The sequence below is a fragment of the Podarcis tiliguerta genome, assembly GCF_965153285.1.
Source record: "Podarcis tiliguerta genome assembly, chromosome: 11".
In the NCBI taxonomy this organism is placed as follows: Eukaryota; Metazoa; Chordata; class Lepidosauria; order Squamata; family Lacertidae; genus Podarcis; species Podarcis tiliguerta.
The window spans coordinates 37,904,451-37,917,849 of record NC_139544.1 but is presented as its reverse complement, the minus strand read 5'-3'; the positions used below and the strand labels follow the sequence as shown (position 1 = coordinate 37,917,849).

At 39.8% G+C, this 13,399-nt stretch overlaps 1 protein-coding gene across 1 annotated transcript in view; it reads right to left on the bottom strand.

Annotated features, from left to right (window-relative positions):
* The window catches only part of TRIM23 (tripartite motif containing 23), an 18,062-nt gene extending 4,725 nt beyond the window's left edge, over positions 1-13,337 (bottom strand). The window contains exons 1-9 of the mRNA XM_083404056.1: positions 12,979-13,337; positions 10,570-10,732; positions 6,802-6,923; positions 5,923-6,201; positions 4,788-4,970; positions 2,923-3,138; positions 1,839-1,973; positions 430-559; positions 225-335 (exon numbers count right to left, since the gene is read on the bottom strand). Coding sequence (XP_083260182.1) covers positions 225-335; positions 430-559; positions 1,839-1,973; positions 2,923-3,138; positions 4,788-4,970; positions 5,923-6,201; positions 6,802-6,923; positions 10,570-10,732; positions 12,979-13,071 — 1,432 coding nt within the window. The 5' untranslated portion in view covers positions 13,072-13,337. The remainder of the gene's footprint in view (positions 1-224; positions 336-429; positions 560-1,838; positions 1,974-2,922; positions 3,139-4,787; positions 4,971-5,922; positions 6,202-6,801; positions 6,924-10,569; positions 10,733-12,978) is intronic.
* Between the last annotated feature and the right edge of the window lie 62 nt (positions 13,338-13,399).

The following is a 13,399-nucleotide window of genomic DNA, read 5'->3' as shown; positions in this document are numbered from 1 at the left end:
AAAACTGAAGAAATTAAAATGTCGTCTAGCAGTCAGATCCCTGAATTGTTGTACCCTTCAACGCAATACCCATTGATTTTCATGGAATTTACTTTCAAACAGATGTGTTTAGAATTACAGCATTTGACAATAAACCTAGGAAACATTCCCTTTCTTACTTTTAATAGGCACAATTATTCATTGTGTATTTCAATGAGTCAAAATATGAAATATGGCACTCTTACCTTGTGTATTGAGGTAATAATGTTTCCACAAAGGCCTCAGCTTGTGTTTACCTCCTACATCCCAAATAGTGAACTTCAGATTTTTATATTCTACAGTTTCAACATTAAAACCTAAAGGAGGATGGAAAGGAAGGGCCTTTTAACCACACTTCTGACAAAGGATTTATATATACATTTCACTGGTTCCAAAATCAATGTTACTTGCCTATTGTTGGAATAGGTTGCATGAATTCATCCTGCTTCAGCTTAAATAAAATGGTTGTCTTGCCAGCTCCATCTAATCCCAGAGTTACAACCCGAATCTCCATTTTTGGCCCAATGTGTACCCTGTTGTCCTGCAGCCAAGAAAAAAGATATTGAGAAACCTCAAGTTTGTCTCCCTCCCCATGCCCCGCAAAAAGAATTTTTATTAGCTCAAGGTGCTGTGGCAAAGGAAAATCCTAATGTAATGTATCATGTAAGTTTCTTGCTTGTTAACAGTGTTTTAAGTTTCGTGAACTGCAAAGATGATTAAATGTCGTAATGGAAGAAACTCGTGCTCCGATTCATAGGGGTATATGAATTTACACGTATTGATGGGCCAGCAACTATATTTTCCTCAGAGTGGACCTACTTAAATTATTTAGTCATGTTAATTAATTTCAGAGGGTTTCCTCTGAGTAAAATTTAGCTGAATACCACCCAATGTCAGGAGTTTCCATTGTAGTGTGAGGAGCAGTAGTCAGAAGAAATTGATTACCTCTTGTGCAGGTGTATTTGGGTGGACACATGGAGCGCTTTGAATTTCTGACACTCTGTCTCATTTAGGATATGTAAGTTTCAACTTAAAGGATGCCAGTTCTGTGGGTGAGCCAAGACTAAGTAGAAAGCCAACACTTTTATTTATTTTTTAAACAAGTGTTAGATTTCACTTAACCAAGAAGATCTAAATGATTTGCACATAAGAATATAAAATATTCAAAAGAAAATAACCCAAGTAGCACATCCAGCGTTTGGGGAGCTGCAGGAGGTGAAAGAAAGAAGAGCAAGCCACATTGTGTGAGCTGAAGACCATTTGCATGATGCTGTATATTACCCCAAATGATTAATTTCTCTCATTGGTAAGTTGTGGGGTTTTTTGCTGAGGATACTAAAAGTTTTGTGAACGGAATGGTTACAATTTTAGTCCGTCAATCTGCAAGATAATATGTTTGACTAAACAAAACATGCACAATTGAAAAGGTGCAAAGTGCATAGCAGATACTATTTTAACCAAAACACTTTGAATTAGGGCAACAGCCACCATGATTTATAGGATGTTAAACAACAGAAAAACATTCCTACACAGTCACCCTAGTCTTCGGGTCTATCTTTTTTTAAAAATGTATATATATCCAAGACATGATTGCACAGTGTTGCAAATTACTTGTAATTTGGGGAGCTTCAAAAGCCAGCTGGCCATGAGTGTTCCTTGCTGTACTTAGGGTGGCAGAGGAGAAGAGGGAGAAAGGAAGGAAGGAAGGAAGGAAGGAAGGAAGGAAGGAAGGAAGGAAGGAAGAAAGAGGACAGAGTTCTTACTTCTCTCTGGATTGATGATCAAAGTCTTGAAGCAACCTAAACATGAGAAAACTGTACCTTTGTAAAAGTAACTGGAATGCTAGCATCAAGTTGTATATGGTCTGCAAGCTCGGTAAACTGTTGTTGTTGTTTTTGTAGTGTTTCTAGAAGCCTTGTAATTTCTTGTTTGGCCAAGACAACTCTGCAGTCATCCTTTAAAAAGGAAGCTAAATTTAATACAATGAACGCAGTACCACCTATGTGTTTTCCTTCCCAAAATCCAGCTGAGCAAGAAGTTACGTCTACCAAAAAGAAAGTTACATTTTTTTACTAAATATAAAATTGAACTTTAACTCAAGCAGATTTAAAACTCTAATGTAACTGAAATAAATTGTTTCATGATGCATCAACAATGGAGAAATGGAAGACAGGAATGCATGCTGTTCACAGAAGCTTTTGTTTGTCTTAAGGGAATCACAGTAACACTACACAGGAACCAAGACAAGAAAGCTACTGTTTTATTCAACTGAAACAACACTGGCAAATATAAAGACTTGAATGGAAAAAGAATCTAGTTAGGATTAAAAATGGGTGCTACTATCAACACACACGGTTGCTCCTTTTCTTGTTTTATTTTGTTTGGTAGCTGAACACCTTTATTTTAATGCTCAAGTAACTATGTAAGAACATTGCCCCTACAGTATTTTGTCTCTTAAGGCCAAGCCTAACAGGTTTCTACATTAATTTCTATACAACTAGCTTCTTCTCCAAAGTGTGGATCCCAAACATTTCACTAGAAAAAGGCATCACCAATTACGTTAAACTTTTATATTTCAAACCTATCCTTTGACTCAGATGCTACAGCACTTTTGCCTCCCATCTTCCCCCTTTTGTTATCCTTTTGTTATCCAATACTTCTCCCTCCCACAAGGGACTCACCCAACAGAGAAACTTTTACAAACCACTGCTGTGTCCCAAATCACCATTTGTAGAAGCATAATTTTAGAATAACTAGGCTTACACATACAATTAACCCAATAAAAGCAAACCCCTAACACAGTATTTTCCCAACAACTATTTATAAACCACCTGACATTGTCAACCTGAGTCAGCAACCTAAAGTACATATATATGGAAGAGGGCCACTGTGTGGATACCTCACCTGCTGCAATGTCTTTTCACAGTGAAGGCAAGCTGTTGAAACCTGGGACAACAGAATAGTCATATCTTCTTGCTGTTGCCTAAGCCAGATCAATTTCTCCCGCACATGGGCATCAACCACACTAAGTGCCATTTCTTCTTGGCGGCAGAGGGTTTCATGAAGATCAGAAAAATAGGCTCGTACACATGAACGAGCATTCTCTGCAGTACCTGGGACCTGGGTGGTTATGAAATCAAGGAGACAGGCATTACGTTGTTGCAGGCCTCTTGAAGACAGAGCTTTAATATCCTTCTCCATTGCAATGGGCTGGCACACCAATTTCCAGTAGACTGCTTAACATAAGACATAAGACATAAGACACTAATTTCTCTGGAGAAATTAGTGTTCATTTTTAAAATGTTACCAGCCTCCATTATTGTGAGGAAAGCTAGAAGAATAATGTCAGTGTGTTTTGAATGTTAAAGGAGTGCAAGAAGATTGGAAGGACTTTATTGCATACATACACAGGGTAATACATTATCAGGATTTTTAAAATACTTGTAAAGACATTATGACTGGACAAGAAGTAATTTTAATGATTTTACACTTTAAAATGGACATCCGGTATGATGATAAACAATGGAACCAGGGAAAGGAATAGGGGGAAGTCAACTCTTTTTTTATGTTTGAATATGTATTGCTGGTTTTTTGTTTTTTTTTTGAAAATTAATAAATATTTAAAAATTGAATGTTAAAGTATTGCCAAAATATTTTATGTTTTCAAATCGCATGATCTCTGTTGGCTCTCCTATGAGTTGGAAGTGCTGACTCCCTATTCTGAATCAACCCAGCTAGAAGAGGCACAGTACTCCATAATATATATTAACAGCTCACTGTTAGAACTACTCTTAACACTATGGTCCTTCCACTTTCCCAGTAGTATCTATCCTTTGAATAAACTTTTGCCACGTGCCTTAGCAAAAGACTGTAAACCTATTAACTCACTGCTTTTAGAAGTGAAATTCACAAATTAGAAGTAACTGAGGGCCAAAATTGTAGCTCTAGAATACAGAATTATGTACCACATACAAATCGCTACATCTAAAGCAAAGTGTAACAAAAATACCAGGTATATTCTAATATGTATCTTCATTCAAATTAGCCTGATCACCAACAGATGAAATATGCAAGCTAATCTAATTCATGACGTTTCCACAGAAAACCTTATACAGTATAATCAACACTGCTATTTCTGCATAATACTAAGTTTGGTGTCATAGTCAAATCAGCTAGGAACAACATTAGGAGATTCTGAAAATAGAAACACAGACTGGAATCCAAAAACCCACAAACCTAAGTTCCACATGCCCAGGAAATGTCAGGTTTGTATTTCACCAGTAGCTACCTGCCATGCTACATAGTAAGCCATTTTTGAAAATGAAAAACTTTCCAAATCATTTAGTGATATGGCAATACAGTAAATAAAAATCCTACTAGGTAAGTCTAAGGTAAGTCTAAGTACTTAGACATGCACTTTGTATCCTAGCTGTATTTTTCATTATCATCTCTATAATTATTCCAAAATCAATCATTTCTGCTTCTTCATGGCTGCTTTCTTCTGGAAAACAGCTTTGCAAAATAGTCCATTACCAATGGTGAGTTAACAGAACAGACTTCTTGGCTCTATTTTCTCCTTCCAGAAGGTCCTCCACCCTTGCCCATACCAACTTACTTTTGATAAGTGGCCTTGAAAAAGCTTCTGTGAGTCATGTTAATACTGGATAACGTGGCATACTGCTTCATTTAAAAAGTGTAAAGGGGTGGGGAGACATTAACAGTTATAATGAAGATTACGTGCAGGTTGAGGAAATGACAAGCTTGCTTACATGTTCTGTATGAGCCATTCCAATTCCATCTTCAATTATCTGTTCTCCTCCTTCTATCTGCTGAACTATTCCAACTAGTTTCCGAGAATAATCTGATATTTCTTCTGTGAACGTTCTTATACAGTGAGCCATGTCTAAAATGGAAGCACGGATCTGGTTTGCTTCTGGTTCCAAAACACTGTGCTAAGGGGAAAGCATCAAAAGTAAATTTGAACACCCATTTCCAAATTCTTCCCATCTACAAATTCTGCCCCCACACAGTATGAGAGAGAAAAGAGAGCAAAACTTTGGACATTCTGCCTCAGGTGCTTAGCGCAGAAATGTGGGCACACAAGGCAACTAGTCTTTGCATGCTCCTTTGCATGAATCATCTTTCAAAAGCAGTGATCTTTAATTTATCATAGTAAGATTTAAAATATTTAAACTTTATCATTATTTAACAGTATGTAAAGACTAGTTATGTTTCAAAACAGATGGAATATTAAATATAAGCATTAGATGGGCAGTATTATACATCAATCTACAAACACAAGACTGTCTAGCAGCCCTACTAGGTAACAGCAGAAAAGCAGCTTTAAAAATGTAAAGGGGCCCTTGACCATTAGATCCAGTCATGACCGACTCTGGGCTTGCGACGCTCATCTTGCTTTATTGGCTGAGGGAGCCGGCGTACAGCTTCCGGGTCATGTGGCCAGCATGACTAAGCTGCTTCTGGTGAACCAGAGCAGCACACGGAAACGCCGTTTACCTTCCCGCCAGAGCGGTACCTATTTATCTACTTGCACTTTGAGGTGCTTTTGAACTGCTAGGTTGGCAGGAGCAGGGACCGAGCAACGGGAGCTCACCCCGTCGCAGGGATTCGAACCGCCGACCTTCTGATCGGTAAATCCTAGACTCTGTGGTTTAACCCACAGCGCCACCCGCGTCCCTCAAAAGCAGCTTTAGTGATAGCTTAATGATACCCTGAAACATGGCCTTTATTAAATTTATTAAATAAGTAACGTAAAGAATAGGAGAGGGAACAAAATATAGTCTGATGATTTGTCAAATGGGCAAAAAACCCAACACAAATTCTCCTTTTCATTCACATATTAACAATGACATAGCTGGACAATAAAGAATTGACATAACCTACTTTATGACCCTGATGCTTTCCATATTCTTTGCAGACACAACACATGAGAGGACTGGCTTGACACCCTTCTTCCAGGCACACAAATTCAATAGCATGCACTTGGTGCTGAGAGCACATGGTCTTCTCATGAGGTTTATCAGCAAGGGGCACACGTCTGTGTTTTGCAAGTGTCTTCGTGGAATGTGTGAGTTGGGAACACTCTGCACACAGGTGAGTGGCACAAACAGTGCAGTATACTGAAGCAAGATGCGTTTCATCTTCATCACAGCGGACAATGCACTAACAAAAAGAAAAACTAGAATATTATTTACTCATGGCGACTGGTCGCATAAAAATGTTTTAAATATTAGATTCCAGGGCACTGTACAGCATTAACAAGAAAAACAGACTAAAATGCACACAATTAAATCAGTAAAATATTTTCAAACACCTTGGTGAATAAAAGTGCTGAAAGCTTATTATGGCTACAAATCAAAATATCAACGCTTGCCCAATCATCGCCCAATCGATGAAACAAATTTTTATAGATACCTGCTCTAGGGAACTAGCATACGCTATATAGAAATATATAGTCAGAAATACCAAGTAGAACAGCCGTTACTTGACAGTTCTGATTGAGAATGCAGGTACAAATCTGAAATTAAATAGTCCAGGAGAATCTGTACCACTCGATACGCCTGAGCATTTAATTTAGCTCCAGGTCTTTTAGTTGTTAATGTAGTAATGTGGCAATCATTTATGCTGGTGAAACAACTGAATTAAAATCAAACATTTATCCATGACATCTGAAAAGGACAATCAAACTGAAATATAAAAAAGTGATTGGAAACACTACTCTGAAAGTGACACAAAATGAAATACAAAGTTGATTACTACTACCTCTCCCGAGAGGCCAATGGCTTCTTCAGTTGTCCCACACTGACCACCAAGCCCATTTTGAAGTCGTTCCAGGAGTTCCAACAAAGCAAAGTTTTTTTTCAAACCCCAGACACCAGAATCTCCTGTTTTGGAGGAAAAAAATCAAGACAGAAAAAACAATACTCTTTTGAAAAGTGATCCCATAGCCAGAGAAGTTTTTCAGTTTGCACGAGCTCTCTCTCAAGATCTTATGGTACATTAGATTTTATAAACTATATGCTGGATCTTCCTTATTCACCATATTTCTCCTACTGTAACCCCATGTTTGGTTGTGGAACATCAGTGTGAGACGTTTTCTGCTAACTTTCAGAAGACTTCATAGATTAGCACTAATATATTTTTCCTTTCACTCATCGATCTTTGATCTGAAGCCTTTGCGTGTAGTCTAAAGTAAATAACTTAGGGCTCATTCATTTTAATGGGACATACTTGAAGAACTCAACAGGGTACAAAATGCTGGTCTTGGGCTGAATTGTGCTATTCATTTTTAACAGCAAGCATTTAAATATGTTAGTGCTACTGAATTTGTACTGACCCAGTACCAATTGCTTCTATCTCTGTTGGCTTCAATTTTTAATTAACCCACCCAAATATTGGTAGAGGTTAGGATAAATACTTCATGGACAGCTGGGTTTTCTACCTTTTCACATGTATATATTTTCATGGATGGATTCCAGTACAGTACTTCAAAACAAATGGTGGTTTTGATTAAGCCTGTCCAAATTTAGTTCAGCTAATGTAGGAACTATTCAAAGTGCTAACTGCCAGGTTCCTCACTAAAAAAATACTTACTTGACATATACCATATGTGCAGGTTACATAATTTTATAGATATGACTATTTCATGAAATCTATGGAACATTCTAAACAACAAACCTACAGCTTTTGGCAGCCTTTCCTTAGAAAATGCATGAAGCCTGAATAGCAGGGAGCCTGCATATCAGAAACAAGACTGCATTATGTGGGCAATCATGGAGTGAATACTGAGCCCATTGATTACAGTACACCAGTCACGAAATGGGCAAACATTCCTCTTTGATTCATCAGTGACTGAGGACATCAGAGCCAGAACACACACTTTTCAGCAACAGACATTAAGAAGAGTCCTCCTGCCCAAGAAACCAGACCAAAACTCGAAAAGGATAGCTGTGATTGTCCCGCACACAAGTACAGGAAGGGGTGCGGGGAGGATTATTGAGTAGCGGTGCTAATTTAGTGTTAATCACGTACATACTGGGTCTTGTGTTTATTTTAACATACTGCCCAGGCTGTTCTCTGTTCCATAGCTTAGCTTTTCAGCCCCTTTCCAAACTCTCCCACCACCGAAAGGAGGAAAATTCAGAGAAGTTACCAGCAGTCTCTTTACAGCGATTGGCAAAAAGAGAAAAAACAATTTAATGCACCTCCATGATGAAGGTCCCTTAGTGCTGTTGATGGGAATGTGTAACCATTCGCAGAAAGTCAAATCCTAGTTCAAATAACTGAACTGTGTATCCTTTGGAAGGGGATGGATGCAAAGTGAAGACTGAGAAATCATGGAAGGAATTCCTACAAGTTCTACAAAAAGGAAAGGGGGAAAGCGACAAATTGCTTTTCCCCAATCCCTCAATATTTGGGCGGTGAGTAGGGGAGAGAAAATGAAAGGTGTGGCAAAGATTTCTTCCCAGATTTCTCCCTAGGACTGAGGCACAAACATATTCAGGTTGTTCAGCTTAACTGTAAGTTACTACAAGGAGTAAGGCTTATGAGGGCTGGGTCACACACTGTTTCAAAAAGCACATTTAATGGTGCCTTGATGGGTGTTTTTGTCTTCAAAGATTTTGTTTTGGGTCACTGCACCCTAACTTAATAGGGATCTGAGATGGCCTGTACAAACGAAGCTAGTATTTGTGTTTAAAAGGAAATGTCTGCTCACTTAAACAGCTCAGTTCTTTCTGCACTGTTGCCCCCTATCTGATGCCACTCTTCTCTCTTCCCTACTTCAAATCCTTCATCACCACCACCCCCTTTTCACAGCCCTCAGCACAACAAATCCTTAAGCATACATATTTATGCACTATTACCCTTGTCTCTCCCTAGTGCTCAAATTTAGACTGTAACCTCCTCAGGGCAGGGACATGTATTTTTCTTATGCTGCTCCTTGCGGTTCCATGCACACAGGTGGCATTACACTAATTAATGCTACATAATAGAACTATTTTGCATTATAAACACAACCTTGCTTGACTCAACCTGCCTGACCTTGCTACCATTTCTATTGTCTTATGACATTAAGCACTAAACAGCTGTCCGGAGATAACTTCACAAGCAATGTTTACAATATTACCATAATGTGAGCAAGATTAGAAATATAGGGTGGTATCAAACTAAGTAATATCAGAGCAGACTCAATAAATCAATGGACTTAAGTTAGTCATGACTAAATCCACAGATTTCAGTGGGCCTACTCTGAATATAACTGGTTGACTACCACCCATATTTAATAAAATAAAAAGTTGAACTAGTTCTGAGTGAATGATGTTGCACACTTGGCGGCAGCGGGCTACAGGAAAGTTGCTATAGTTCAAAGGTGGATTCAATGGCATCTCTAGGTAGGGAAAGATCCGTCCAAAACCCTAGTCCGTTTTGACAATACTGAGCTAGAAGGACTGCTGGCTTGACATGGTGTAAGGCAGCTTCCTAGATACCTATGTTTCTTCACTGTTAGTTCTAGAAGAGACCCTTGTTGATGCGGAAAAATTTGGATTTTGACTTTTGCTTTCATGCATAACCACCAAGGCTTCTCAAAAGTAAATGTTCTTACAGGCAAATCCTAAACTTGTTTTACTTTAAGGTATATTTCAATGTTTTCAATAAATTATAGGCTGGATAATCTATTACGCTTCAAATGAGGTTATCCTTGTTGGGAATTTTATGCAGCCGATGCTGCTAGTGTGATTAGTATAAATCACATGAGATGTCTGAGAAGAGTGTGGAAATGGAAGACTGTCCTATCTCTTCCATCTGAGCGTGTTTTGTACTGTACCTTCACTTTTGCAGTAAGCAACAGGTTGTTCTGCCAGAGCTTGGAGAACACAGACATGATTATGGATTGTCTGTATAGAATGTAAATAAAATGTAGTTTAGATCTACAGATGTTCCTTTCTTCTTGCTGTAGGATGCTAGAAGACTTGTGTGCATTTTTCATATGAAAAGTGTCACAGAAAGGCACTCTGGAGATGAAGGGACATGCCATTCCAGAGATGTGCCTACCGGGAGACGCTCAGAGGTCCTGGGGGGGGGGGTGTCACCGTCTCCCCAAGAGCATTTTTCCAACAATCCTTCCCCTAAAACATTAAATCTTCCATACGTTTTCATAGTGCACATTGCTCTTTTCATACATCACATCACTGCAACTTTTGAAGGGCACAAGTCAAACCTCTGAACTGCCTTGGAACCAATGTCAGTGTTTTGTTTTTTAAGTGGTGGTTTGCCTCAGTATATTCAAGCTGTGTCTGTTGTACCTGCCCATTTGGCGAACCTATATCAAATGACTGCTATCTCCAGCGTCAGAGGTAGTGTATTAATACTAGCGGGGAGAGTGCTGCTGCACTGCTGTCCTCTTTATGGGCCTCCCATAGGCATCTGGTTAGTCAGTTTGAGAACAGGATGGTGGACCTACACAGGTCATTAGTCTTCTCAGCAGGGCTTTTCTTATGTTCTTAATTCAACAATTTCTAAGCAGCTTACCTAATTCAGTAACCTGCCGATCAAAAGGACACCGGACTGCTCTGCCATGGAGAGGAAGTCGAGTGAGACAGTCATGACAGACTGTATGACCACACAAAAGCAGTCTGGGAACTTTGTCTCCTTGCAGTGAAAATACATCTTCACAGACTCCACATTCCAGAACCTATAATTTACAAGGGAATACGTTCAGTTTTTAAGCACTAGGGAAGAGCTAAAAGTTAGTGGTAAAGAGCAAGCAAAAAAGGTCCCAGGTTCAATCCCTTGTATCTCCAGGTAGGCCTGGGACTCGTGCCGGAAGTCCTGGCGCTGCCTGTCAGCATCAACAGTACTTACTTAGACCAATATTCTGACTCTGTATAAGCCAGCTTCATATGTTCCTAAGTGGTTAACTATGTATATTTGGATGCAGCCAACAGATGCCACTATGGATGGGGATGAGGACAGCCGCATCAGTCTCTCAGGTCAGACCTCATTATGATTAAGTTTCAGGTTAGCTCTATATACTAAGAACTACCAGATAATTAGTGGATCCTAAAAACTGTAGACCATGACCCAAAACACTTCCTTAGTGGTTGGTATGTTGTATTTCCTAGACCTTACTACACACATCTGTCCTACTGAGTGAATTGGGGCTTACTTCTAGGTAAGGGGTATAGGTATAGGACTGCAGCTTTAGTCTCGGTAGTATAGTTGTACTTCTACACAGGAGGGAGAACCTTTCAAGTAACTGAACTTAAGATAGCACTTCAAAGAAAGTAACAACTATTTTCCTATGAAGTTCTTTATAAGAAATCACATTTTTTATTCCACAACAGCAAAAATTCCAATTTATTTATTTATTTACTTAATAAATTTATATCCCAATTTTTAAAAAGTAACTTTTAATAAGACAGCATGCAAAAATTACAAATTAAACAAGTATATATCAATAATATAACAATTCATAATTTAAAATACCTGTATTAAAATAGCAAATACAAACCCACCACTGTAACTAACATAGATAATATGTGGGCAAGCTGGAATACAACCCATTTGTGTGGGTTTGTAACTTTTGTGAACTCAGCTGTCAGGCTGACCCTTAGGGACCAGGATTATTAAGTATCTATTGCTCAAGATAACTGGTAAAATTCTATCTGCATTATGCACATTTTTCTGTATGGCAGAACATCCAAATGAAGTATAGCCACAAACTGGATCTCATGTTCATGATCATAACCCACCCAAGGTCACTAGAAACTCTTGTGGAACGAACATAATGCATTTTTGCATCAAAGAATTATAGAATCATAGGACTGTAGAGTTGGAAGGGACCATGAGGACCAGCTAGTCCAACCTCCTGCAATATTTTCAAAATGAGACAGAAGGCTATCAAGATACAATGTCCATATTGTTTACGATACTTAATATGTTTCCCGTTCTGTAACAAATGTTTGCACAATTCCCAAATGCATGGGAATCCCAGTGTACCAATTTCGCGTCTTCATCTGCTCTGCCCCTTTATATTCTTGCCATCTATAATGGAACATTTCCTTATACCTTCAACAACTCTGTGACAGGCAGAACTACTCAAAGCAGTCCCATGGAAATCAAAGTTAGTAATGTCCATTAATTTAGATGGGTCTATTGTGAGCAGCACTTAGCTGCACACAACCCTACATTTTCTGTTTCTTTGCCATCGCTGCATCATCATGTCCTAAGATGTTCCACTTGCTTATTTACCGCCTGCTGCACAGATGCAAAAAGCTGGGAACCTGCCGGAGAAAAAAGCTGGAACCCTACATGTGAGATTCCCCCTACCTTGTCCAACCTCCTCATTTGTCAATGCATGGTAAATCGCTCTGGACACTCCCTTGCTTTAAACAGTACAGAACATACATCGTAGCATACAGGTGTGTCTGTGTGTGTATTTATATGTGTGTGTGTGTGTGTGTGTGTGTTTGTTTGTGTATATGTGTGTGTGTATATATATGTGTGTGTGTGTCTCTCTCTCTCTCTCTGTGTATGTATGTATATATATATATATATCTATCTATCTGTATGTGTACTGTGTATATATATATATATATATATACACACACACATATACGTATATATATATATATATATGTGTGTGTGTGTGTGTGTGTGTGTAGATATATATGTGTGTGTGTGTGTGTAATGTGAAGGGGGAGCAATACACACGAGCAATACACACGAGGGTTGCCCAACTCGGGCACAACCGGAGAGAACCGACCCGCAAAACGTGAAGGCTCTTGCAGGAGATGAAGGCGCTACAACCGGGAGCCCAAAGGGGGGCGGGGGCTCCGCCTCTCTTTCCTCCCGCCCCCCACCCAAGACAGCGAACGGCGAGGGGGCTCCGCCAAGGCGGCTTGGAAGCCCTCCCCCCCCCGGCCTCCCTCTGCTCACCTTCACCACAGGCCCGGCCGGACTCCGGCTCTGCCTGCTCCCGGCATCCAGCCCCGCACTAGCCCCGACCTTGTTTACACCTAGCGCGGCCATCTTGGAGAAGGAAGGAGAAAGACCAAGAAGAAGCTGCCTTCGCCGCTCCCACAGCGGAGTGTCCCCCTGGAGACGGGGCGGGGTTACGCGCCTACGTCACCAAAGAGAGCCGTAGGTAAAGGAGACAAACGTCAAAACACACACAACAAGGTCGCTTTCCCCGTATCTTAACCCGGTCTGTGGTTTCTAAGCACTGCGCATGTCCGTTTCTTGTCACTCCCCGTTTCCCACTATGCCATTGGCCGCCATGATAGCGGCGCCGAGGGACGTTAAAAAAAAACTACAGCTCCCATCATGCATCACTTTGACAGCTCGCCTTTTCCACGGT